The 25,358-nt window shown below is 53.9% G+C and overlaps 10 protein-coding genes across 10 annotated transcripts; 6 read left to right on the top strand and 4 right to left on the bottom strand.

Annotated features, from left to right (window-relative positions):
- Positions 1-438: 438 nt before the first annotated feature.
- On the top strand, positions 439-2,168 carry PG997_014879 (uncharacterized protein; the record flags this gene model as incomplete). The annotated part of the gene is made up of 2 exons (XM_066819193.1): positions 439-518; positions 584-2,168. 2 exons carry the CDS (start codon positions 439-441, stop codon positions 2,166-2,168), a joined length of 1,665 nt encoding a protein of 554 aa, XP_066661381.1.
- Positions 2,169-2,713: 545 nt separating this feature from the next.
- Positions 2,714-2,986, top strand: PG997_014878 (uncharacterized protein; the record flags this gene model as incomplete). The annotated part of the gene is made up of 1 exon (XM_066819192.1): positions 2,714-2,986. The coding sequence occupies one exon, from the start codon at positions 2,714-2,716 to the stop codon at positions 2,984-2,986; it is 273 nt and encodes a 90-aa protein (XP_066661380.1).
- A 2,165-nt stretch (positions 2,987-5,151) lies between these two features.
- On the top strand, positions 5,152-6,232 carry PG997_014877 (uncharacterized protein; the record flags this gene model as incomplete). The annotated part of the gene is made up of 2 exons (XM_066819191.1): positions 5,152-5,365; positions 5,439-6,232. The coding sequence occupies 2 exons, from the start codon at positions 5,152-5,154 to the stop codon at positions 6,230-6,232; spliced, it is 1,008 nt and encodes a 335-aa protein (XP_066661379.1).
- A 1,388-nt stretch (positions 6,233-7,620) lies between these two features.
- On the top strand, positions 7,621-8,337 carry PG997_014876 (uncharacterized protein; the record flags this gene model as incomplete). The annotated part of the gene is made up of 1 exon (XM_066819190.1): positions 7,621-8,337. The coding sequence occupies one exon, from the start codon at positions 7,621-7,623 to the stop codon at positions 8,335-8,337; it is 717 nt and encodes a 238-aa protein (XP_066661378.1).
- A 935-nt stretch (positions 8,338-9,272) lies between these two features.
- On the top strand, positions 9,273-10,648 carry PG997_014875 (uncharacterized protein; the record flags this gene model as incomplete). Its single annotated transcript, XM_066819189.1, has 3 exons — positions 9,273-9,836; positions 9,900-10,300; positions 10,381-10,648. 3 exons carry the CDS (start codon positions 9,273-9,275, stop codon positions 10,646-10,648), a joined length of 1,233 nt encoding a protein of 410 aa, XP_066661377.1.
- Positions 10,649-12,077: 1,429 nt separating this feature from the next.
- PG997_014874 (uncharacterized protein) lies at positions 12,078-13,182 on the bottom strand (the record flags this gene model as incomplete). Its single annotated transcript, XM_066819188.1, has 3 exons — positions 12,078-12,600; positions 12,629-12,969; positions 13,039-13,182. 3 exons carry the CDS (start codon positions 13,180-13,182, stop codon positions 12,078-12,080), a joined length of 1,008 nt encoding a protein of 335 aa, XP_066661376.1.
- Positions 13,183-13,826: 644 nt separating this feature from the next.
- PG997_014873 (major facilitator superfamily transporter) lies at positions 13,827-15,995 on the bottom strand (the record flags this gene model as incomplete). Its single annotated transcript, XM_066819187.1, has 5 exons — positions 13,827-14,789; positions 14,868-15,076; positions 15,139-15,272; positions 15,334-15,740; positions 15,798-15,995. The coding sequence occupies 5 exons, from the start codon at positions 15,993-15,995 to the stop codon at positions 13,827-13,829; spliced, it is 1,911 nt and encodes a 636-aa protein (XP_066661375.1).
- A 1,501-nt stretch (positions 15,996-17,496) lies between these two features.
- PG997_014872 (uncharacterized protein) lies at positions 17,497-18,680 on the bottom strand (the record flags this gene model as incomplete). Its single annotated transcript, XM_066819186.1, has 2 exons — positions 17,497-18,085; positions 18,160-18,680. The coding sequence occupies 2 exons, from the start codon at positions 18,678-18,680 to the stop codon at positions 17,497-17,499; spliced, it is 1,110 nt and encodes a 369-aa protein (XP_066661374.1).
- Positions 18,681-19,187: 507 nt separating this feature from the next.
- On the bottom strand, positions 19,188-20,063 carry PG997_014871 (uncharacterized protein; the record flags this gene model as incomplete). Its single annotated transcript, XM_066819185.1, has 4 exons — positions 19,188-19,256; positions 19,347-19,413; positions 19,499-19,851; positions 19,953-20,063. 4 exons carry the CDS (start codon positions 20,061-20,063, stop codon positions 19,188-19,190), a joined length of 600 nt encoding a protein of 199 aa, XP_066661373.1.
- Positions 20,064-21,687: 1,624 nt separating this feature from the next.
- On the top strand, positions 21,688-24,337 carry PG997_014870 (uncharacterized protein; the record flags this gene model as incomplete). Its single annotated transcript, XM_066819184.1, has 3 exons — positions 21,688-21,837; positions 21,886-22,508; positions 22,588-24,337. 3 exons carry the CDS (start codon positions 21,688-21,690, stop codon positions 24,335-24,337), a joined length of 2,523 nt encoding a protein of 840 aa, XP_066661372.1.
- Between the last annotated feature and the right edge of the window lie 1,021 nt (positions 24,338-25,358).

Raw genomic sequence — 25,358 nt, 5'->3', positions numbered from 1 at the left:
CAGTATGATTTCAGGGCAGAAAATGTTATACTGTGTCACTTGACTTACACCCAGTCTACGTGTATTGACATAGGGCTCCAGGAGTATGGGCAATGAGTTGATTGGAGGTGGAAAGAAGAGAGTCTCTGAGAGAAACTGAGAGATGTAGCTATATGTAAATACAGGAACGGCTCGTGACAACCATCTTAACAACGTGAAGAGGTTGCGATCATATCCCTCATTTCGTTAATTGGACCGAATCGACAGGGGGTGACCCCTACATGAAGTGATTTAGCGTGGTATTTCTATTTTTAACCATTTCCGTGCCAACGTCCCGGGACATCCCTTGATTCTTCAATATGGTTTTCCACGTCCAAGAAAAGCATTCATATGCAGCACACCAGTACCTCCAGGTTTCTTAATCTCTGCTGTGTCCACGCATAGTGTTGCGCATTCATCATGGTTCATCTGCCGCGACGGCGGGCGCCTCCCGGCGCTCGCGATGCCAACACTAACATCATCCGTGGACTTGGCCTTCAGTAAGTTATGATCTTTTCCACAATAAGCCACGGAGAATATCAAATAGCTGATTACAGAGCCACAGTGACGCATACCATCTGGCAATGGAGGTCCTTGGCCAACTCCGCGGCACTATCGTCGCCTGCCGTTACTGCCCTCCCTCGGGCCTAACAAGTTCCGAGAACATTGTATCCCTCAAGGCCAAATTATACGATGCAGTTGTACACGTCGTGCTTGCTCAACCGCATATGCAAACCGGCATCGTAGGCGAAACCTCCAAAAAGCCCAAATTCGTTCGTCTTGACAGCTTCGAACTCCGCAACCATGTCGAGTGGATATCACTTGAGGGCTCCAAGGATTCCGAGGCTCAGTACCTGAAGACAATGCAGTTCAATCTCGATGCCAAATTTTCTAATATCTCAACTCGACCCGGGTGGAATATAGTCGTCTTGCACATGGCCGGGGCAGGCTGCATAGATGTCATTTATGATTGGGACCATACACACCACGACGGCATGAGCGGGAAAATATTCCACCAGCAGCTACTTCAAAACCTGAATAAGAAGGTGGAACCGAACATGGAGATACCCGCCGTGCGTAATGCTGATGAGGATCCGGACCATTGGATCGTCGACCTCCCCGATTGCTCGGATAAGCTCCCGCCACCCCCGGAGGATCTCAGTGCATTTCCCTCGAGTGTGCCATGGCTGGCCAAGACGTTATTCAACGAGGTGAAGCCGCCCAAACTCTTTCCGCCTGGCGACACCTATGCCAAATGGGCCCCGATCAAGACTTCTCCGTACAAGACCCGGTTTCGCACCTTCACGATCGGTCACGAGATCGTCACAAGAGTAGTAGAGGCCTGCCGCCAGCATCAGACCACCGTGACCGGCCTTCTCCACGGTCTGATCCTCTTATCACTTTCATCGCAGCTCAGGGAAATGAAAGGCTTCGCCAGCAGGACTCCTTTCGACCTGCGGCAGATCCTGCCGTCGCGGCCCCGCAGATATCCCTGGCTCGAGCCCAAAGAGGCCATGTGCAACTATGTGTCGGCAGTGGACCATGAATTTGACGCACGCTTAGTTGCCGAGATCCGAGCCAAGTTGCCAGGAGCAGCTAAGGCCGAAGGAGAAGCTCTGGCAGAAGCAGGCCGGCCGTTGCCGGCTGATCTGATGGATCTAGTATGGTCAGTATCGGCACGGATACGCTGGGAGATCAAATCAACACTAGACGCTGGCGGGCGGAACGACTTCATCGGCCTCATGAAGCTGGCCGGCGATTTCAAGGACGTGCAGCGGAGCGAGGCGCGAAAGCCGAGACATCTATCGTGGCTGGTCACCAACCTCCTCACCATGGACGGGAAAGAAGGAGAAACAGAAGTAGCAGCCGGCATCGATGGGACTCTGTGCGACTCCCATGAACATGAGGAAGAAGGGAATGAGCGTCAAAAACACGGATTAGAAGGAGGAAGCTGGTCAGTACGGCGGGCAGAGCTGGTCCTCAGCGCCGAGGTTTGCTCCGCTGCGATATCGGTGTCGCTTGTGACGGTCAAGGACGAGCAGATGGCTGTCACCTGCAGCTGGCAGGACTGTGCTGTGGAAGCAGGTATCGGTGAGGGCCTCTTGAACGACCTGGAAGGATGGCTGAATGAAATTGGATCTGTTGGATAATGGGCATGATTTTTTTTTCTTTTTTTTCCGGTTCTCTTGACTTTGGGAATGGATTCAAAGTGGGGATGGGTTCAGCGTGGAAATGTTGGGGAATACCGTCCACCACATATTTCGGGGAAAAGAAAACAACGTGGTGCGTCCTGGCCTCCTCCCCGTACAAGCTGATGTGATAAGACTAGATCATTGAGCTTACCAGCCTTGGCGGCGGTCTGCAGTGAATAGGTTGCAGGACGTTGCTGACCCCCTCTTGCGACTAGGCGGGCTGACTTCTAACCCCTTCATTGCCTGCTGCTGTAGCTCACTCAGGGCATTGACAGCACTCCACGACTGGTCGATGGCAGCCACATCGGCGACGGCGACGGCCGTCAAGTAGAAAGCTGCTCCAATGCTGAAGAAACGCATGACGAACAGTCAGAGCCACGGGTGAGATACTCTTGGTAAAAGGCGTGACTGTTGTTTGCCAGGTCTGGGGAGCGGATAAGCGAAAGTAGCCCTAAGGGGCTGTAGCAAGAGGGAGTAGAAGAAAACGAAAGAAAAGAAAAGAGATGCAAAACAGCCTCCGGCTGTTGTCTCAGCGTACCAAAGTACGATGTAAAGAGTACCACTACGAGTGGTACCCACGAGAACTGTTGATGGAGAATGTGGCAGGTCTGGTCATCGAGTGCGATGCAGCGCACAAAATGGACAAAGCCGAGCTATTGTTGAAGAAGGAGGACAAGCTAGCGCAAGAGGGACCCAAACCTGACAAGAATTGGGGCGTCGTCACAGAACCAAAGCCCGATCGGCTCCTCTACACATCTATCCCGAGCAATTGGTAGCATCTCAACAGCTGGCTGCAAAGTCGGCGGTAGGGGTCTGTGTTTGTGATGATCTAATAGTTTCACCTTGCTCAACAATCGCTTGGTGACTTGTTGTTCGTCTAGGAAAGGTTTAATGGGGTGCTCTCCCAGTACCAATCTGGTTGATGCTTGAAAACTTGGAAAAATCACCTGCCCGGTTCGTCTAACCTGCGGACCTAATGGCTTATCGGATTTCATTACGCGACATCCACCATCGAACCGACGGGCCTGGCCCTTTTTCGCTTAGCGATATCAGTGCCTCTATGTAGCTGGTCTTAGGGGTAAATATGGGCGGGACATTGCAGTTGCAGTCCTGGTTCCTTCCACATGGCTCGGCGGAGCCCAGATCTCTGCCCTGGCACGAAGATATTACGCGATCGGATTACATCCAGGTTTACCATTACGAGGCCTATCGACCCGGAATGGAATCTCATCAAGGGAGTATTTTGATGGCGTACCAGTCTTACTGGGCCAGGACCAGTCAGGCGCCGTCTCATCAAGGAAATGGTTGTCATTTCAGATGCGGAAGACGGGCGGAGTGGAAAATGAGTTTGTTGCCAGATTCTGAAACCCTGACAGCCGGAGATTCCACGCGAGCTCGGTTCCAAAGAACCAGTTCATCCGGTGTGCGGGCGCACCGGACTTGTCTCCGCCTCCGATCTTGCACTCCACAGGCCAATCCTTGGCAGATCGTAGATTGTGCGACCGAGGATCTAGATTGCTAGTCTTTCAAGACAGCTTATATCTTCGTCGGGTCAAATGGGCGAGGACACCATCCGCCTCTATAAATATAGATGACCTTCATATGTACCAGCTGCATTGCAAGGGTAGGACTGTCAGCCTTATTTAGTATGGTAGTCCGTCCCGGGTTTTCCTGTGCAATCTCCACGGTCGGTTCCAGTCTGTGGCCCCAACGGAACTTCCCAGAGGCGGGCCGCGGGCATTGCCGTTTCGGCCAATGCTGCTTTCGGCCGTATGCCCCGGTTCGAGAACCCGGAACAGAGCACGCCCCTTGAGAAATCGTCTGATTCAAAGATTTGCTCTCCCGACTCTGAGCCAATGGGTGGCGCGGCACTCAGTCACCAAAGACGACGATACATACATGTCAGCAAGTTCTCGACATTGTCAGCCATGTTGTCATCAGGCACCATCGTCATACACCTGGAATCGAAAACTGATCCATCCAATCAAGATGCTAATTTCACATGGCAACGGAGATGCACCATACTATGGGCAAGTTGAACATGAAAAATGAGTTACCCGGGAACCATGAGGTAAGATCACACTTGGCGCATATCCGGCTCGGCTACACTCTGTCATGGATGGGGTACATATTAAACTTACCAGGGTTTTATAATGGCTTGCGTCCGCCTCGCCCACTTTGTTCTAGAAGATATTAACTATCAAAAACTTGTATCGAATAGTCATAGAAACCAGGATAGTTCGCCAGAGCTTGCGCTGCGAGTCGGGTTTCTCCACTCCACCGCGGACCCGAAAGAATCTTTCGATAAAACAGGACACTGCCCAACTCAACCAAACTATATCCCGTCCTGGTTGTTTCCGTGGGTGGGAGACGATCGTTGCATCGATGATGTTTCAAGCGTACGGGCGCCAACCCTCTGCGATTTATCCCACGTGGAATGAAATGAATAGGGGTCCTTACGCTTGATCTGATCGGCTGGGACGACGTTACTCACGTGCCCTATAAGGTCAAGGGAAGAGGATATATGGACGATGGTGATTACCCTACATTGAAATGATCTGCGCGGATATCTCTTGCAGATACCCTTCCTTTTGTGTTTGATACCTTCCGTCAGATGCTATTCAGTTAGCACACATGTCTTCCAGAAAGCCGATCGACCCAGCTCGCGCGGCAGAGAGCAACCTGGGTTGGATCCTCGGCGTCACTTCCGCGTTCCACGCCCTAGCGCTGATATTTGTTGCAACCCGCATCTACATCAGACTGGCCATCGTGAGGTCATTCGGGAAAGATGACGCCATGATATTGATGTCTGCCGTAAGCAACCGACCCCTTCTGTCAAACCCCCTTTTCTTCTCTAATTCCACATGGTCTTACCTATGCTTGCCTTATACGGCGATGTTAGCTAACAAGTTGGTATTAGATATGCGCTCTCTTTGGTGGAATGGTTACGTACATCATCGCCGCCTTCCACGGACTGGGGCGGCACGCGGACACGATCCCGACGGCAGACTACAAGGAGTACATGAAGATAACCTTTATCCAATTCGTCATGTTGACCATCGGCGCGCTCGCGTGTCTCAAGATCTCCATCGGGTTCGCGCTCCTTCGACTCAGCCAGTCGCGCCGGTACTCGCAGATAATCTGGGGCATGATAGGTATGTCACTCCGTCAAACATCACCATGACCACCCCCTCAAAGCGCAGAAAAACCGACAAATACTACCGCTAGGTTTCGTATGCGTTTACGCCATGGTCTCCTGGATTGAGTGGCTCGTCAGCTGCGACCCGATCGCCGGCCTCTGGGACAAGTCGCTCCCGGGGGTCCGGTGCCTGCCCGCCGCGACGCACAAGGGCTTCGCCCTCATGAACACGGCCTGCAACATCTTCACCGACGTCGTCTTCGCCACCCTGCCCGCCCCCGTGATCTGGCGCCTGCAGATGACGTCCCGCGCGCGCGCCTGGCTCATCGGCATCCTGAGCCTCGGCTACGCGGCCGTGCTGCTCGGCATCGCGAAAGTCGTCTGCGAGAACGTCTTTCGCGGGGATCCGGACCAGTCCTTCACCGACCGGGTCCAGTTCTTCGGCTTCCTCCAGGTTAATGTGGGCATCATGGCCGCGTGCGCACCCAGCCTCGAGCCCCTGGTCGGCGGCGTCCTGCGCCTGACTTCGGGGACATCGCGGCATGGCGAGAGCGGCGGCGGCGAAGACGGTCGGGGCTCCCAGTACGGCACCGGCGCGCAGTCGGCGGTGGGACGTCGGGAGTCGAGGGGGATCGGGTTGGGCGGCGGTGCGGCGGGCGGTGCCAACAAGAAGGGGTGGTTCAAATCGAAGAGCGAGACGGACGAGTTCGAGATGACGACCGACATGTTCGGGGCCCTGCACGAGCGGAAAGGGATACATCAGGTGAGGGCGACGGCCGTCAGCCCGTCGGGGAGCGAGGAGGAGGATTGGCACATCAAACCCGATGGCGATAATATCGGGATCATGAGGACGGTCAACGTCAGCGTCAGTAGCATTAAATAACACAAATGCAGCAATAATTCCTTTTGTTACCTTGTTTTCGCAAGCATTGGCTTTACATTCCTCAACTTGATGGTACAGTGAGTTGCTTAGTGTTGAATGCCCCTTTCTGCCTATCAGCCTAGGATGAATCGTTTCAGACAGTCTGAGAGTATGTCAGCTCAGAAGGATGATCAGTTGGTTGGATGCTAGGAGGATCGTCAACCGCGATCGCCCACTGCAAGGATCATCCATCTAGTAGCTCACGTGGAGAACGATGCCGCGGATGAGGTTTGGCACGCGGGCAGGGTTTTGAAGGACCTCCGATCCCAACCGTCCAGGAAAAGGTTGATTGTGAAAGGAGAGAAGAGCTGAATTAGAAACCAGAACAGGCGGTTCGCACTACTTGAAGCAGGGAGACCTTGACACTGAAAGTAAAAACTCTAACGATTTAGGCTGCTGTGCCGCTGTGCTCGAGCAAGTTAATTGACAGTCAGCCCCTGCCATTAGCAGACGCAGCCAAGTCGTTGATAGCATTTGGCTAGCTCTACTTGATTTGTTCCTCGCAAGTCTTTCGTTTCTTCTTGGCCACCCTGGTATGAATCGAGAAAGTAGGAGAAGGAAAGGAGGAAGAATAAATAACGGGTTACGGGGCTTACACTTGCAGGGAAATACTTACAATCCTCCGCATCTCAGTGAGTGCATCCCACTGAGGGAAGCACCCCGCGCCAAAGGTGCGATCTGAATCTTTGAGTAACATTTTGTGACGGGACCAACCTAAAATCGACACACGACCCCTCAACACCAAAAAAAAAACATCGCCAATTTCACTAATGATGTTGACGTACCGCCTCTATTAATGGGAAGTTCAAAAGTATTGGTATCTCCAATTACAGACCTAGAGACAGAGGTAGCTTGAACTAATGTAAAGCCCGGGCATTGCAGCTGGCGATGGAGTATAGTAAGTCTAAGTAGCATGGTAACGTGGTAGACGTATTAATTCTCCTTCTAGACTGTGATGAGGGATACCATCGATCCTCGAGAGTCTTACGAGACTTGTGTGGCATACCATACGAGAATGGCATAGCCGGCTCGATGCCGTGGACAAGTGTATTGTATTGGAGGCCTTGTTGATCTCTTTGTTGGCATGTCTTTTAGCGTATGCATTGTTTACTTCCAGAACAATAGTTGCTAAACAAATGAAGAGCTCAGTTCCGTCCCAAGATCTCGTCTGTGTGCAAACAGGACGGGTTATAGAAATATATAACTGCTTGATTTCTCTGAGATCCTTTCGATTTAAGTTGGCTAGAATGTACCTTTGCCCCTTGATATCGGATTCTCAAATCCCAGATCTAGCAGAAATGGCTAACCTCCACCAATCAAACTCGCCAATTGCAAAAGAACCCAATAACATGGTTGAAAATCAGGTGGCCTCTGCCTCGGCGCTCGCTGCCCCTGAAAACGGGCTAATTACGTACCGACCAGCCGAAGCAGATCACGTCTACGCCGCTATGTCATCGGAAGAGGACTGTATGGTTGGCCCTTCTCGGCTTGTCGAAGGCGATCGCAGATACCTATACACTACGGGTATGTCTACTCGTACTGGCATCGCCATCAGTGGTCTATACCCGCCACGAGTTTCAACTGAGGATCCTGCAATCGTGAGGTATGACAGATTCATGACTCATACGGTCGAGGCTAACTGGGAACAGAACTTTGTCAATCTTCGCGACCAAGTGCAGGAGGCCACGAGCATCGGTCTGGGCGATTTGCAAATCCATGTGACAGCCGTAGATCCGGATACCCTGCTCGGGTTGTGCGGACAGGATGGGGTAGACACTTCTTATGAGGCTCAGCGGGAGTTGATGACCCAGCTCCGCGAGCTAGTCGGATCCAATGCAGAAAGCGACGACCAGCCTCGGATTCACTGGTACCCGTATCAGGGTGACGAGGATGATTTTTGTGCTTCGATGGCTCTGTATAGCGACAGGAGCGTGTTGGTCAACCAGGACTCGTCCCGTGGGTTCCGATGGGGGATTGAAGAGAAGGAATGGCTCAACATGGCTGTGTCGCCAGTCCCCATGCCAACCCCGCCGCCCGACGACTGGAACACCCGGGTAGTCGCCTGAATATCCCATTCTATCTAGGTAAGTCGTAAAGAGAATATGAGCGTTTGTGAAACAGTAAGCTGAGTGTATCAAGACCATAATGATGTCATGTAATCCATGGTGTGAACAAGCCCCTTGTAGTTGTATGCAGATATCGTAAGTAGTAGTCTCAAGTTGCAATAATTTGGATAGCTAGTATTTCTCCCCTGTTAATAGCGGCGGGTTGAACGCATGGCGTAAGTATTGCAGAACCGTGTGTGGGGGGTTTGGAGGTGGCGTGCAGGCGACAAGTGAGCAGGGAACGTTGTGCATGGATATATAATCTTGCGCCTAAAGCAACCCAGTTGTAGGCCATCTTGAATTCGCCTATACAATTGCAATGAGAGGTGGGCAGTGAAGGATCGGCCGTTGAAGACCGACGGTAAAAGACCGACCGTGAAAGACCGACAGTGACAGTCCGAATGTGACAGTCCGAATGTGACAGCCCGACCGTGAAAGGTCGACCGTGAAAGATCGGCCGAGTTATGCATAGCCTGATGTGCGGAAAGATCGGATGATTCCACCGAGATTCAATCAAGATAGAGCGGTCTACAAAATTTTTAACGACCGAACCGTCCTTTTAAGGCTAGGTTTACTCTGGTCTCACATCTGCATGCAGTCAGCACCGGTATGTGAGGTATTATCTGATGTAGCCTGTGAATACTTCGGAGTGATCTGAATACGCCGTACCCCGCTCGCATCGTGCGACTGCAGCCTGACCAGAAACAAAGTACATGTATATAATAACCCGCGTTTCCAAGAGCCCGGAGTGGATTTCTATACTCTACAATTTGCTATCTTTCACAATTCACACCGGAGCCGTGATCCCTTAAGTAGATCATTAACGTCTCCTCTCTGATATTGATTATCCAAGAAAGAAGCCAAAGATAATAAAGCAGTCTTGGAGCTTTCACAACATGGCCTCCTCCAAAGTCCTAATCATCGGGTGTGGTGTGGCCGGGCCAGTCATCGCCATGCTGCTCAAACAGAAAGGTTACAACCCCATCATCTTCGAACGCGCCGAGACCCAAGAAGACATTGGTGCTTCGCTCATGATCGCCCCCAACGGCCTCAAAGTATTGGACCTGGTGGGCGACGTCAGCCGCCGCTTGCTGGAGAACGGTCCCAATGTCGAGTGGATGCTCGAGTACAAGGCGGACGGCAAGGCGCTCGGCTCCTCCGACATTCCCGGCCGCGGAGTGGACCTGTACAAGAAGCCGGCCGTGGGCATCAAGCGGACCCTCGTGGCCTCCTGGCTCCGAGACATGGCCAAGGAGAACGGGATCGAGCTGAGGGAAGGCTGGTCGCTGGAGGGCATCGACGAGACCGACAACGAGGTCACTGCCCATTTCAACGGCGGGCGCTCCGAGACTGGTGCCTTCTTTATCGGATGCGATGGACTGAGAGCCACGTCGCGGAAGCTGCTGCTGGCCAGGCGGGGAATTAGTGACGGGTTACCGAGGTTCACGGGAATTGTTCAGGTAACGGCTATGTATTTACTATGTTGATTCCTGAGGAAAGATGGTTACTGACACTCTCTTTAGATCAACGGGATGGGACCCACGCCTGCTAGCTTCCGAGGAAAGCCGGCTCTCCGTAACTGGTATGGGGTTGGCATGAACATTGTTTGCTACCCCATAACGCACGAACACACAAGCTGGGGTATGTCCTTGGCGGAGGACACCGGCAAAGAGGCTTCTTGGGGCTTGTACGACAGCGAGACCCGCCAAGCGATCCTGTCCCGCCTCGTCGAGCGCCTCCGAAGCGAGGGTTGGGACAATGATGTCGTGGAGCTGGTAGGAGGTGCCCAGCGACTCATCAAGTATGGTCTCTTCGACAGGCCACCAATCGAGGCCGAGCAGTGGTACAACTCGCGCTGTGTCATGATTGGGGATGCAGTGCACCCGATGAGTGTGCATGTTGGCCAAGGCGCCAACCAAGCTTGGTATGTCACTACCCCTGAAAAGACGCAGGTCCACTTCAGAAGCCCCTTTTTCAAACATGCTAACTCAAAGACTACCACAGTGAGGACGCCTACTACCTCTCCCAGCAACTTCCCGCGTACGATCCAGCCGGGCTCAGCACCGCCAGACTGACCGACGCCTTTTCGACATACGCTCACCAGCAACAACCTCACGTGGAGATGGTGGCCAAGTCAGCGCGGCAGCAGGGTGCCATCCGGGTGGTTCCGGCCGAGCGCCGCGAAGAGAGAGACGAGCTGGTGCGTCGCACCATGGCTGATAAGCAGGGGCTGCAAGCCAAGTACGACGCTGTATTCACCAAGCCATTCTAGGCATCTGCTATGACGTTCCTTGGCCAAGATTCTCGGGTCCCAAACGGTACATTCTTCACTACTGATGGGAATATAGGACATATGGATAGAGTTTCCGTGGATCATATACATCTCCTTTCGGTTTTGAGAACAGTTATATATTTTCCTAGCTGGGCTTTATGTCCGGGCCTACCCGCAAGAGCGAATAAATAAAATCTCAGTTGTTGGCACATTGTTGAACTTCGGCAGACAGCCTCATAGCACATGCATTGACAGGGTGATTCAGAGGAGTTCCGGTAACAATGCGAATTGCTTTGCCGATGGCAAACTGAATGATAGCCCGGTTCCGCGTAAGCCGTTGATCAGGCCTGGTATAACCCGGCGTCACAGTCCTGGCAGCAATACTGTCGGGGAGGGCGTCTCGGCTCCGCGATGAGGTGGGTGGTATTAGGCGCCACCAAGGCACCGAAGGGACATGCAATGGAATTTGCCAAGGTCTTAGCATAGCTTCCGTTGCTTGGCAACGGCTACCGAGCGCCTTATATATTCCCTTGCGGCATTATGACGCGTTTCAAGGGGTTGCGAAGCCTTCCCCCAGACTCGTTGGCTTTACGACGATGATAAGGCTTCCGTAGCACGGCATATGCATAAGCTGACGAGATCCGTGCCGCCTCCTGCTGATTGGGCAGGTGTACAAAAGGTGGGGGTAGTATCAGCAATCTCACCTGTGGCGGAAGATCAACATACGACTGATGACGAGTGCAATTACGAGGAGCATGCAGGATATCAGCAATCCGAGTTGAATGCGAGACGAGGCTGTTGTGGACATGATACCATTTCGCAGAATCCAGCCTTTTAATGGTTACAGTCAGATGCCAAGCCTACATCTACCGAGTCGGTGGCGTGAATGAGCTATTTGTTTTTATCATCACATCCGAGCAGGTCCGTTTCGGATCTCTGCGGACATCAACTCTCCAGGACTACGGCGGAGCCTTCGGCCAATCGCCGGGAGGTGATCTGCAATGTAATTTCCATACGGTTCGGGCAGATGATCGACCTGGATTCGATAGGGTGCACATATGATATCACCTCTTGGCGCCTCAAAGTCGGAACTGTATGTGATAAGGCTATGCAAAGGTCAGAAGGGACAGGCGAACCTGGAAAGCTTTGGCGGCTGAAAGCAGGCACTGCTCATCATAAACTACGACTGGGCGAAACCCAGAACGTGGGCGATATACACGTTAAGACGCGAACGCGAAGTCCTGGGACCCGAAAGTAACAAGCACGGGATGCCATTTCCCAATGGCATAGGAGGACGAAATCCTAAGTAAATAAGAGCCAGGATGCCCAGCGCCACGGTTGAGATGGTTGGGCAAACGCAAGATCGATTAATGAGGGAAGGCGTATATATTTTGGGACCAAAACAAGCTTCAACGACCATAGTTGCCTCTCAAGCAGCAGCCTTGGGCTGAACAAAAGTGTTGAATCCCGGCCACACGCTCTTCTCATCATTGACTCCCCAAGCCGTCGGGCTATCATCATGCACCGTAGTCCTCCGAAGATCCCTCTTGAAGCGGCCCTCAAAGGCGTTGCCCCCTGCGCGGTGCAGCACGCAGCGGTTGTCCCAGATGACCATGTCGCCGACACCGTGCCACGCGACGGACGTCTGGTACTTCTCCTGCGTCGCGTGCGCGTTGAGCTTCTGCACCAGCGCCCAGCTGTCCGGGATCTCGGCCCCGCCCTCTTCGATGTGGTGCATGTGCGTCCCGACGTACAGGTTCATGCGCCCGCTGGGCTCGTGCAGCTGCACGATCTGGTGCCGGTACATCGGCACGTTGGTTAGCACGTCCATGTCCCGGAAGAAGTCCGGGCTCCCGAGCTTCCGGCTGTGCGCCATCGAGTGCGCGCCGACGTACTCGTGCGCCAGCAGCTCGCGCCGCAGGTCCTCCGGGAGCTCCGCGAAGGCGGCGCGGCTGTCGGCGAAGTCGGTGCGGCACCGGCCGCTGCCGCCGCCGAAGTGGTCCGCGGGCGCGGGCGGGGGGCAGCGCGCAGGCGCGCAGGAGCGAGAAGCTGGCGCGGCGCGGGTTGAAGCTCGAGTCGACGTGCCAGAGCCCGTTGCCGCGGTTGCTGTGCGCGCGCGGCGAGTCCGGGGCCAGGACGTCCGTGCCATCCTCGGTCAGGTTGCCCGCGTCGAAGATCTCGTACAGGGGCCGGCGCGGCTGGCGGCCCCCGCCCAGGTAGCGCCGGATGTTGTCGAGCTCGCCGAAGCGGCGGCTGAAGGCGACGTGGGCTTCGTCGTCTTCGTCGGTCAGGCCCGTGTTGCGGAACACGCAGACGCCGTACTGCATCCATGTGTAATGGAGTGTCAGCATGTAATTGAATATTGGTCATATATATGTAGGGAAACTGACCTTGGCCATGGCGGCGACGATCTCGGCGAACTGCTCCTCAGACACATCTCGGAAGTCGACTCCCGTCACCTCGGCTGCAAATGTAGGATGCAGTTCCTTGACGTCGATAGTCTTGAATGCAGGTGTTTCAATAGTGCCTGGCATCCTGTTTGTCGCGATGGTGTCTTGCACGTATGATGTAGAGTTGAGACCGATATTTATTCAATACATGCCACCGGTAGGAAGAGATGAGCATACCATTCCGATGACTACCTCTGTCTCAAGTACTTATATCACCTTTCCATACGGCCAAATCAACAATTGCCGAAGCAAGGTCGTGGGGGTGTCGTGCGGGGTTGTTGCTGGTGTCGGCGATTGGTTGGTTTTGTCGATCGACATTATGTTCGTGGATGAAACCGGCGAGGTCACGGGGGTTCACCACCAGGGATTGCATTGCCATCATCCCCCGTCCAGTCAGTTGTCAGCTCTCCGCTTCCCTCAGGCGTCGTACCGCCTCCACGGCAAGCAAGCAGCCATCGTCTCAAGCGATGCCTATCCCCGCGCCAGTGTCCCGATATAACCAACACAGTCATAAAAGTGAGGCTTTGTTGTATTAATAAACCCAGTCAACGTATAATCGCTCAATCAAATGTAGGCAGGTATCTAAATGCGGAAATTAAAGCAAGCCGTCCAATAATCAACTATAGCACTTCCACTTCTACCATGCCCCCTGAGACTGCTGATCAGATGCGACACCATCCAGCTGTGGGTTGGTCATCCTAACCTTCAGATAGCAAGACTGTCTGTAATCACGTGTATCGATGATCTGGTGGGTATGGATGTTGAGACATTGGGGAGACATCTTGCTGCCAGCTTCCCGACTGTGTCTGTTGTTGTTGAGCGGACTCAGCTGCAGTTCCCTGCACCTGATTCAGCTGTGCTGCTGGCCCAGGTGCGTAAGCAGCCCCAGAAGGAGTTGTATCTTGCAGCATCTGGCGACCCTGATAAGGCGTCGGTGCCCCGGAGTATCGCTGGCTCTCCAGCGTCTGCTGGTCCCACGAGAACTTGGGCGTCGAGGCACCAGTGGAGCTCCCTTCCAAGACATGTTCGCTGGTCAACGCTTTGTTCAGCGTGAAGTGCTTGATGAAGACGAGGCTGATGATGAGCGACACCGCAGCGACGCCCAGGTACACTTGGAAGACGCCGCCGAACCCGAAGATGTACGCATCGGTGACGCGCCTGCGGAGATCATCTTCGGGGTCCAACTTGGCCAGCTTCAGCAGAAACGCCTCGGCCTCGTGCGCGATCGCGGTTGGCAGGCCTTCCCACTCGAGCTTGAGCGACATGACGTTCTGAAACGTGGTCCCGCCCACACCGACCCCGATCGCGGCGCCGATCTGCCGGATGAAGAGGTACATGGCCGCCGCGTGGCCCTCGTCGCCCTCGCGGCACATGGCCTGCGTGGCGAAGTTCTGCGCATTCAGGACGGCGCCGTGGCCGAGGCCGAGGAGAATAAAGGTGACGGCCCAGACCGCCGTGCTCACGTCGACGAACTGCCACGCGACCGACACGACGGCCGAGGCCACGGTGAAGGCCCAGCCGAGCCAGATGGCGAGACGGTAGTTGTCGAAGCGGGTCACCAGGCGTCCGGTTATGACGGAGCCGGGGACCATGATGAGAACGGCGGGCAGGAGGTTTACGCCGGCCATGACGGGACTGGTCATTTTCACCGACAGGAAGTAGAAGGGGTAGTAGTAGAAAGACGACCACATCTAGATACATGGTCAACATCGGCGTACTTACTAGGCAAGACGGAGAGAGAAGGGGGGGTGGTGAGGGGAGCGACTCACTAGGAATCCTTGCGCGCCGCCGCAGATGTAGGTGGCGACTGAGGAGACATCATGGAAAAGGGATGGCTTGAGGACCGGTTCGGAGGCAAAGTAGATCTCCCAAAGCACCGTTACGACCAGGCCGCCGAGGCCGATGACCAGCGGGGCAATTGTAGCCGCGCTGTCCCACGGCTGTTGCGTCCCGCCCCAGCAGATGGCGACGAGGAATGCTAATCGTTAGTTAGTACAAACACTTCTCGGAACCATCTCTTATACGCTTTCGATTACTTACACGTCGCGGAACCCATGAACAGCACCATGCCTACCCAGTCGACCCTCTTAAGCTTTTGGCTGAGGCTCTCCGTCCTCGGCTTCAACTTGAGTAGTAGCGGGACGGCAATAAGTCCATATGCGCAGATTGGAAACCTGGAGAAATAGGGGTCAGCAACACACCAAGTTCCGGTGTGTCCAACGGGGACCGACTTACATCAGATAGAACACCCACCGCCACGTGGTGTTCTGCGCGATCGCGCCGCCAATGATGGGCCCGACGCACGTCCCCAGCGCCCACGCCGCGAGGACGGCGCCGTACCACTTGGGCCGGTGGCGGAGGGGCACGATGTCGGTCATGATGACGCCGCTCAGGACCTGGATGCCGCCGCCGCCGACGCCCTGGATGGAGCGGCCCGCCAGCATGACGGGGATGCTGGTCGCGGTGCTGCAGAGGACGGTGCCGGCGGTGAACATGACGAGGGAGAACTCGAGGCAGAGCGGGCGGCCGAAGATCTCGCTGATGGACGCGAGCACGGGCATGGTCACGGCGTTGACGAGCAGGTACGAGGTGCCGACCCAGAAGCCTTCGGTCGTGTCGCCCTTGAGGTCGATGATGATTTCCTGTGGAAGAGGCTCGGTCAGTAACACTCAACTCATGGTAAATTCATGAACACTCACACTTAATGAAGTGACAATGATACTGGCATCAAGGGCGACTAGTAGACAGACGATGGCCAGTGTGATGATGATCAGTAGCTGCTGCCTGTTAGGTTTCCAGTCCAAGGCATCATCGGCTTTCTCCGCCGTCCCATATGCCGCTTCAGAGTCTGTTGAGTCATTATTCACCGCAGTGAACTCGGAATTGGAAGCGGCCATTGTAGTGAAGCTCGTAGATGACTACCAAGAGGCAACGATCTTTGATACATATACTATCTAGTGAAAGGTCGCTGTAATCCCAGCGCCACCAATGCCCGGGGAGTGTCCATGTCTTTTAACCTCGTCCATTCCCCTGTTGGAAGTTATATCACGAGTAAGTCAGAATGATGCAGTGGGCTCTCTCGATGTGCTGGACAGATGTGAATACCGCGCCTAATCCACCGCCCTTCGAGAATCTATTCTTGGGACGCGGCTGTGTGGGGGCCCATCGTCGTTGGAGGCTACACCGGTCCTACCATGCAAGACGTTGGACTTGCTTTTTGGCAGCCCTCATTCGGCCGCTGAGTGCCGGGGAATATGACAGTTAAATGGCCCGACTACGTGCATGTAACAGCCCTACCAGTATTTGACAAACACAGCTCTAACGGGAGCTGGAAACATGTGATATTGGATGCTGTTGGACCCCAACACAACATGATAATGCAACTTGGTGCTGTTGTTATGTTGCGTATAACGGGTTTGGGGGCCGGAGGTTGGTGGGCAGCCGCCCGTTGGTGACTGGGGGCTATGCCGGATACCACCCACCAAGACGGCAAGGATGGATATATGCACCACCCAACGAGCCAATTAAACATCGCGGACCGTCTCCCATTCAAGACTGAGCCTCTTCATTCGGCAGGCAGAGCTGAATGTCAGCGTGCATAAATGAGTTTGCTTAGTAGTAGTTGGGTGTGCCAGAAGCCGTCGACATGCGTGCGTGTGGGCTTTCTTTTCCAACGTTTTTATTCCAATTGCCCCAATCCAAGTCCCAGGTCCGTAAGCCGAGGCTCTATCATTCGGCAGCCTTATCTGAAGCCATAAATAGAGTGTCGTTAGGTCGTATCGTGGCTGTACGCTGACCTCAGCGAGGAAGTAGTCAGCCTCAAAAAGCAATTGGCTACCAAATCCCGACAAATGGCCGAGCGGGTTGTCGTACTTGGTAAATACCATCTTCTCCGCAGCTGTCACTTTGCAGCCTGATTCAAGTATTCCAATGAACACTCACGCCCCGGGACGCAGAAGGGAAAAGGAAAGGAAAGGTGTGAGTAGTACAATCTTCTGCCCGATGCCCATCGACGCATCTCTACCTGACCATCGCTTGGAGCTCCATTCTGCCGCCCAGACAGTCCTCCAGCCGCGCCAGGGGAAGCACCATTCGGAGGAAAGCCCCCATCACGCCCACCGTTCCACGCCGCTATCCGACGTTACGCAAATGCTTTTTCCTTCACGCAAAACTCCTTGAGCCAGTCAGGATTCCCAGACCCGTTACTCCAGGATTCCTGTCGACGTGTTGCTCACGACAGTCCACGTGCTACGATACATTGACGATAACCCTCGGTTTATGGCGCTGTATTTGCTCGGGAGACCGGGCAGTCTCAAGGTACTAGACCTGAGTGTGGATATTAGGTATATTGCTATCATGTAAGATTGGGATGTGCTTGCCACACTTGATTGAGTGAGCCTAGGAGTCCCAAATCGCATCAACAGACGCCTTGACGACCCAGAATCCGACGAGCAATATCGTGTACCATAGCCATGTCTTTTGCACAAGAGAGGGCAATAACCACTCTCCCATCAAATCGAAGACGCTGTGGAGGAGGATTACGACCATCCATTTCATCCACCTTTGTCTGTAATTCGCCTTTGGTTCGATATAAGGTTCTACCAGAGTTTTTTTCGTTGGGATTCTGAGAGATAATTGGTGCCATTCTTTGTAAGCCCTAGCGGTGGTTTTCATGGCCCATTTGTCGGAGAATGGGCCGTCGACTTGCGATGTGAGCACGTTGTAGTCGACAGAAAGTTTGCGATGAAGTCTTTCGCTGTTTCCGAGTAGTGGGATGTCGTCGATGAGTGTCTGCATGACGCCGGTGTATTCGACCTTCTGATCGTTATCCAGCACCCGGTGATGGGTATAGAAGTAGTATAGCATCATGGCAAAGTCTGAAGGATCGAACTCGTCGCAAGCGGAGTTGATCTCTTTAACGACGTCCGGTATAGTGGCGTCTGTTACGTCCATGACGTCCCAGGAGTGGATAAAGTGATTGGCATAGCTGATGACCGAGCCAGTAAATCGAAGGAAATCCCCCAGCCGTTGCCTTGCTCGACTGGCTTAACCCTCATGCACGAGCTGCCGTAGTCGACATGAAGCATCTCAAAGAAGAGGCGTTTGAACTGGGGTCTTAGTTTAACCCCTAACTTCAGGTTCTCCTGGGCTGCAGCATCATACTCCGGAATAGTAGAGGTGTGCTTCTCTTCCGGCAGAACCCGATGGCTCTCTTGGGCGTAAAGAAGAGTGGCAATCACAGTGAAGAAGTTGGGATACTCTGCGATCCAGCTGCTGATGCGTGACGACTTACCACCGGCGGCGGTCTCATTATGGATGGAGGCTCCCTGCTCGGACGCTTTGGCGGATTCCAACGTCGTTCTGGTCGATTCGTTCCTCCGCATGCCCTCACGCAGCTGGAACAGCACACGCTCCCAATTGGCATTTGGGGCCAAGCCTAAGGCGATGGCATATTCAGGCCTTTCCGGCCGCGCGACGTGGCGTTCCTTTGATCGCGTTTCCCAGCGTGGTAGGCATATGGAATTGAGCCATCGGAGTTCGGGATCATCTTTGATGAGGTCTTGTGGAAGGGATAGTGCCATGGTGCATGAGTTCGCGGGATAAGTGTAGGGGGCTTGGAAATTGTAGCGGATAGAATTGAGATAGAGTTAAAGGTTCTTGGTAAGTATAATAACGAAATCGATGTGAGATAAAATCCGTCTATAGGAGACAGAGCAAGCTCCATCTTTTATACTTCGTAAGACTATTCAATATTGGCGATGCCCGGATACTTCGAAACCTTAAGGATTTGAGTTCGCACATTGACCACGCATTTCAGGAGAATACTTGAGCGGGAAACCAGGTGAAGCTCGAATAAACTAGCTACGGACCAGGCGGCCCTTTTTCTAAGGATAAAAGATAAAAAGGAGATCTAGCACTAACCGGAAGACACAAATGACAGCAACACTCCCAATCTATCGTAACCCAGGACCCTCTTGAAACACCATGAATGAACACCGTTACGAAACAAAAGCCCTCGCTATACTCCTCATAAGATCGGGATCACACTAGCGTACTAGCTTGTTCGTCAAAGTAAAGGGGGATCCCCTCTATTTGCAAGTCAGATCGCCAGTGGACTTGTCGAATGTGCAGCGGTCGGTGAGGTAGTCGTAAGCAAGCTGGATAGACAAGTTAGCCAAGAACCCTTAAGAATAACAATTACAACACAGCTAGTAATGGGAAGATACTAGCTGGTTGGTCTCACTCACGTTGACGTAACCGTTGTCACCCTCGGTGTAGAAGTTGTTAGGGCCCTTGATGTACATGCAGTCGAAGCTATTATCCAGACGGTCAACCAATCAAACAATATCAATGGGCCCATATCAGGCTGTGGGCGTCACACGGAACCAATAATACTGACTTTGTCTTGAGTGCGCCCAGCTTGAACTCGAGGCTGGCCGTCGAGTCGACATTGGCGGGCGTCTCGAGCTTGTACTGCATGTTGTAGCAGGCGGCGGCGACCAGGTTGGCCGGGTCCGGGTTGGCGTCCATCATGCCCTTGACGGTGGCCTTGGTGAACTCCTCGCGCGCCTTGTTCCACTCGGAGATGTCCTTGACCAGATCGATGGCGGCGTCGACCGCCCTGGAGGTCAGCTGCTCAAGCGCGGCGGAGCCCACGATGCCGAGGATGGTGACCACGGCCGCGGTGACTTGGCGTTCCTCGATATCACGCTTCTTGACGGGCTCGAGACCCTGCGTGATGCCGTTGCTGCTCTACAATGACGAGTGCATGTCAGCTGGGGGTTTGTATCATTAAGGGGTAAAGAGGGTGAGGAGGGACTCCCTACCTTTTCACCTGTGACCTACCTTTTCACCTGTGAGGCCGACGAGGGCTCGGTCGCCGGATGCTCGGGGCTGGATTGCGGTGCCAGACACCACGGAGGCGCCGAGGGCGGCGGTGAAAGAAGGGCACTGGAGATCTGCATGTTGATGGTTGGGGAAACTTGGAATGAAGTTGCTGTAAAGAGCGTCTGGCGGATTGAGCGCCTAAGGATAAGAGAGGGAAAGGAAAAATGAAGTTGGACTTAAAGAATGTGGTTCGAAAAGCTCGATGGTGAAGAAGAGAATTTTCCGACTGAGAGGCGGTGGGAGACTTGACTTATATAGTCACGACATACTGAAACCTTATGGGAAATGCCGAACGTATGGTGATGCTGTGGTATCGCTGTGGTCGTGTTATTCCTTGCACCCTGGTGCAGATGATGCAATACTTAGGCACCGTCGTGATGCATGATCGGTTGTTACATGGGGTAGGCTGGTAATAGAATAGAGTATAGCAGCATCAAAAGCACTTCTCACGAGCCATTTATAAGGGGATGTCTATACTTGGCTATTTTTGGTACTATGCTGGTTGGGATCTGGCGTTATCAGATGAACGAGCTTTCCAATAGTAAAGGGCCAAGGTGGCGAAGACCAAACGAAACCCCTTGATCTTCGACTAGGATATGATGGTGTCGGGCTTACCGGTAACTTAGCTCGGCTGGGCATACCGCCGAGCCTCAATTGTAGCTCCCCCATCATGGGTAGATAAACCTTCGAAACACATGAAACACCTTTCGGCTTGGTCGCATACTGCGATGATCCCTACTGAATCGATTGCATACCATCGCAGCGACAAGCCCCACAAGAATTGGCATGTCCGATTGGATATATCTTCACCCGGGTGCCTCTGCTTGAGAATATCTTCATTTGGCGTGGTGCGGTGGACGATATTCTGGATCTCACCCAGGACGTAGCTGTCACATGAGGAATATCATTCTGCGCCGTTGCATCAAAGGAAGACACACATGCACCATATGTATCCGTACTTCTATGGGGTGCAGTTAGGTGGCACTACAGGACCCGTCCCCCTACATGTAGCATCGCAGCCTAACCCAAGTGCCGGTGTTGATTGCTCCATTTGGTCGCCCGACTTCCGCCGATTGCCATCTTTGCCGCGCTCCACGGCCGACAGCCGCTATTCATCTTGGCAGGGCCCTTGGCTGACAGCACAATGAGGGAATCGAAATCGGGATGATAGATGTCAGCTGTCAGCAATCGCCCAGGTTCCCGGTGTGCTAAGCTCTCAGGAGCTACGATTGTTGGCTTGCATGACGATGTGGCTAAACAAGCGATCTTCGGATCTTTCCCTCGAGCTTCGCCTGAGTCGAGTCGTCGAGATAAGATGAAGGACCCCATCAGCAGCAGTAGGAGTCCATCAACACGCATGCTCAACTTCGTCAAAAGAGGCGCCAGAGTTCATATCTTTGAGCCTTTCGTATTATAGAAGTGAAACAATACATTCTGTCTTCTTTTTTTCTATTGCATGGCGAGAGTCGACAGCAGTTGACAGATCATTGTGCTGATCCGGACGAACCTTTACTACAGTACCTGTGCTTCGGTCTTCAGTGTGTCCACGTCCACTAACTCCAGGCGCATCGGGCCCACATCCACTAAAACGCACCGAATCACAGTGCATTGGCGTGCGAACTGACCGCTAAATCCACCTGGGCCACAGGGTACTTAATGATAAGCAAGTGGTGACTGGGGGCCGGTGACTGACCGATGAAAATGTCCCCGCGTTTCCCCTTAGTTCCCGAGCCGGGTTCCCTCGTGACCTTCCCACCCAATCCTGCAATTTTCCCGACATCTGCTTTTCTATTTCTCTCTCCTCTCTCGCGACCCTTTCGACGGAGGAGACAATTCCTCGGATCCGGCCTGGTGTAATGCCCCGAAAGACCCGCAATCCGACTACCCACGCGCTTGGAGATCGGACCCCAGATCGCCTGCGTGTGCCATGGAGATGGAAGACGTGAGCCTCAAGTGGCCGAAAAGGACACCGCTGCCGAAATCGCCGCCGAGGCTGCTGTCTCGGACCCTGCCAACCACAGGCCGCCGCCCAAGCAGTCCGACCCGTCAAACCCCCGGAAAACATGCCAACCCTGTCGCCTGAGGAAGGTGAGATGTCTGCAGGGTGATGGTGCTTCATGCGCCAATTGCGACCGCCTGGGCTTCACGTGCTCTTTCCAGGCTGCATCGCCGCAGGGCGACGGCGACAATGGCTCCGCATCGTCCATGACATTGCCACGGAGGCGCGTGCGGCTGGCATGCAGCAACTGTCACTCGCGCAAGGCGCGATGCAGCGGAGAAATGCCCACATGTAAGCGGTGTCAATCCCAGGGCATCGAGTGCATCTACCGACCGACCAAACGGTCTGGAACCCTGACCACCCCAGCTCCGGGGCAGGCCGGCGATTCCGAGCACGAGTCCGTCTCCTCCGAGCCTCCGGAGAAAAGGAGACATGTACACAGCGGCTCCAATGCCTCACACGGCGATTATGCCACCGCCAACCGGGCCAGCGCCCATGGACCTTGGTCCATGAATCATGACCCGTCAGTACTGATCCTATCTGCCTGCCCGCCTTACCACCCTGGAGCTCGCTGTTGGAACTATGACTGAACAAACTCGCAGAAGCATTACATTCCCCGACGAAGCTCTCATAAACCGCACATTCGACAACTATTTCAAGCATGTACACCACGTGCCGGTATTTTCTTTCCTTCACCGGGCGTCGCTAATGCAACGATATCACGCAGGCATGATGGATCGTGCCTTGTTGCTGGCGCTAGTCGGCATCACATCACTCCTCACCGATCTTGGGCCAGGGACCCGGGAGTACGGGTCCAAGTGCATTGACGAATGCCAGAAGATGATCCTGGCAGATATGGAGAACCCGTCGACGATCAAGATCCAAGCCATGGTTTTCATCATGAAGTACCGGATGCTCACCCAGCGTTTCACAAGTGCTTTCATGCTAGCCTCCGTCGCCGGTCGCGCTTCCTACGCCCTGCGCCTGAACTACGAGAACCCCAACCTCTGCTTTTTAGCACGCGAGTCGCGACGACGGCTGATGTGGGCTTTCATGACCATTGATTCTGGCATTAACGGAGGTTACCCCGACTTCACGCTGCTGCCGTCTGAAGCGTTGCACATACAATTGCCCTGCAACGAGCGGAACTTCGAGTTTGATCTCCCTCAGATCACCGAACACCTGCGCCCTATACCTACTAAACCATTTCCAGATGATGTCGGGTCGCTGGCACTTCACGTGCGCCTACTCTGGATCCGCAGCCGGATCCTCTACTGCACCAAGAATGTGCTAGCGATGCCGGAAACCGAACTCCGCGAACTCCCCAAGCTCGTCGATGTTCTGGCCCAGGAGCTCAACGGCTTCAACGAGCACCTGCCAGCGTCCTTCCGTTTTTCGGACAACAACGTCAAGCTTCGCGCCTACTCGCCCCGACTATGTGTCTTCATCATGATCCACGTCTGGTGGCGCCAATGCCACTGCGATCTATACCGTATCGTTCTGGTGGGGCTCAAAGAGGCGCTCCCGCGGTCTTCGCTCGAACGCCTTCCGCCCCAGTTCGTCGAGTTATGCCAGCGACAGTGCTACGAGCACGCTCTGGCCATGGCCGACATCTTTCGAGTCGTGCTGTCCCTGGACGGCGGACTCCCCGTCACGGACCTGGACCTGCCGGTCTGCGCGTACCAGTGCGCGCGGATGCTCTTCTTCGCCCACCATATGGCTGGGCTGCAATTTCAGATCAGCGCGGACCAGGTCAACGAGCACTCGCAGCGTTGCCTGCAGATCGCACGGCATATGTCGCATATACCCGCCGTGCAGACGATCCTGAGCGACCTCGAGAAGCTCATCGCGCGGGGCTTCTCGACGAGCACGACCCCGAGCCACCCGAGCAGCCCCGACTTTGCACGCGCCTCGATCCCCACCCAGCAGATTCTGTCGCGGCATAACCCCATTCAGCTGATGGGCATCACGGACGAGAACGAGATTCCGGCAAGGTCTGCGGGGATGGTGGCCTCGCCTTCCATCCATGGGGCTATCGCGTCGCCCCTCACTCACGGGCACGGAGGCACACCGATCTTGCAGACACCGTTGTCGCAATCGACGCCACCAACGACGGCGGCCCGGGCGGCTGCCTTTGCTGACCAGATGCCTGGCGCGCACCATCTTACCATGCCTCGGCCGCACCTCGCTCCCGTGGACCCGCCCGAGGGCCTCGACAACAACAACGCCTTCGAGGGCGCCATGGACGGGTTCGACTTCAACATGGAGTCCTTCGGGAACACAGGCGCCGAGGCGGTCTCGTGGTTCTCCAACGAGTGGCTGGGGAACGAGTACTCGCAGACCACGGCATGAACTACTACCATTCACAACACACCATCTTAAACGGATTTAAGGGGGCAATCATAATGGTCATCCGAGGACCAAATACACGAAACCTTGCCTCTACCTTTCAGCACGACTTTCCAACCACGAAGAATTTGATTATACTTGGAAAGGAAACGGTGCCACAAAATGTCATACTAAGCACACACTGAATATAGCTCAAAAGGCATGATGGGTGATGATTGCACTACTTGTGGCTTTGGTTTATATACCCCGTGGGAGTTGGTTTGGTGCCTGGAGAAAGCAGGCGTCATGTCACACATAGCATTGCGTTTGGTGTATATTTAGAGTGCTTTTAGATCTAGGTAGAAATAAAATAATTCAAATTCCAAGACTCGGGGCTTCTGGCTGTCATGTAGTTCGTGATTTCTAGGATGTTGGCACTCGGTGGCTGTCTTATGTTTATGGCTGAGTTCGCCCGTTGGGGAGGAGGGGCATGATGGTTCCGAACAGACATCCTCCAAATCACACCTGAGAGAAATAGGTGTAACTACCTGGACTTGAACCATTGCATCTGGGTGATGTTTGTATGCACGCTCGGAATATGCATATGCGCAAACAGACGGTCCTGTTACATGTTAATCTCTCCCTTATGCCATTCGACCATAATAACCAGTACGGGATAAAGTATCGAAGAAGACATTGCATCCTCACAGTCCAGCTCTGCCTAATAGAGAACCGTAATGGAAATAACTGAGCAGTAAATGCATAAGACTGGTATGTTACCTACCGGGTAGTTTTAGTTCAAACAAGGTAGACAAAAAAAGCGAAGAGTCCTAAGGGCTCTAGATTCCCAATAATATCTGATTGAGCTACTTCGCTGAAGGCAGACTGCTGTAATTGGGTTTATATCCCCAGTGGATTGCGGCAATGCCTAAGGCGCATGGCTTGCTTCACTGCAGCTTTATTCTGCCTGCAGGCAAAGCAGGGTCCATCACTCACTAATCGCTTCCACCACTCAGGTGCATTGGGTGCTAATTCTGCCATCAGT

Source organism: Apiospora hydei (assembly GCF_038363865.1).
Source record: "Apiospora hydei strain CBS 114990 chromosome Unknown utg000010l_segment0_segment0, whole genome shotgun sequence".
In the NCBI taxonomy this organism is placed as follows: domain Eukaryota; kingdom Fungi; phylum Ascomycota; class Sordariomycetes; order Amphisphaeriales; family Apiosporaceae; genus Apiospora; species Apiospora hydei.
Note: the sequence above shows the minus strand (reverse complement) of the source record. Positions and strands in the feature narration are given on the sequence as shown.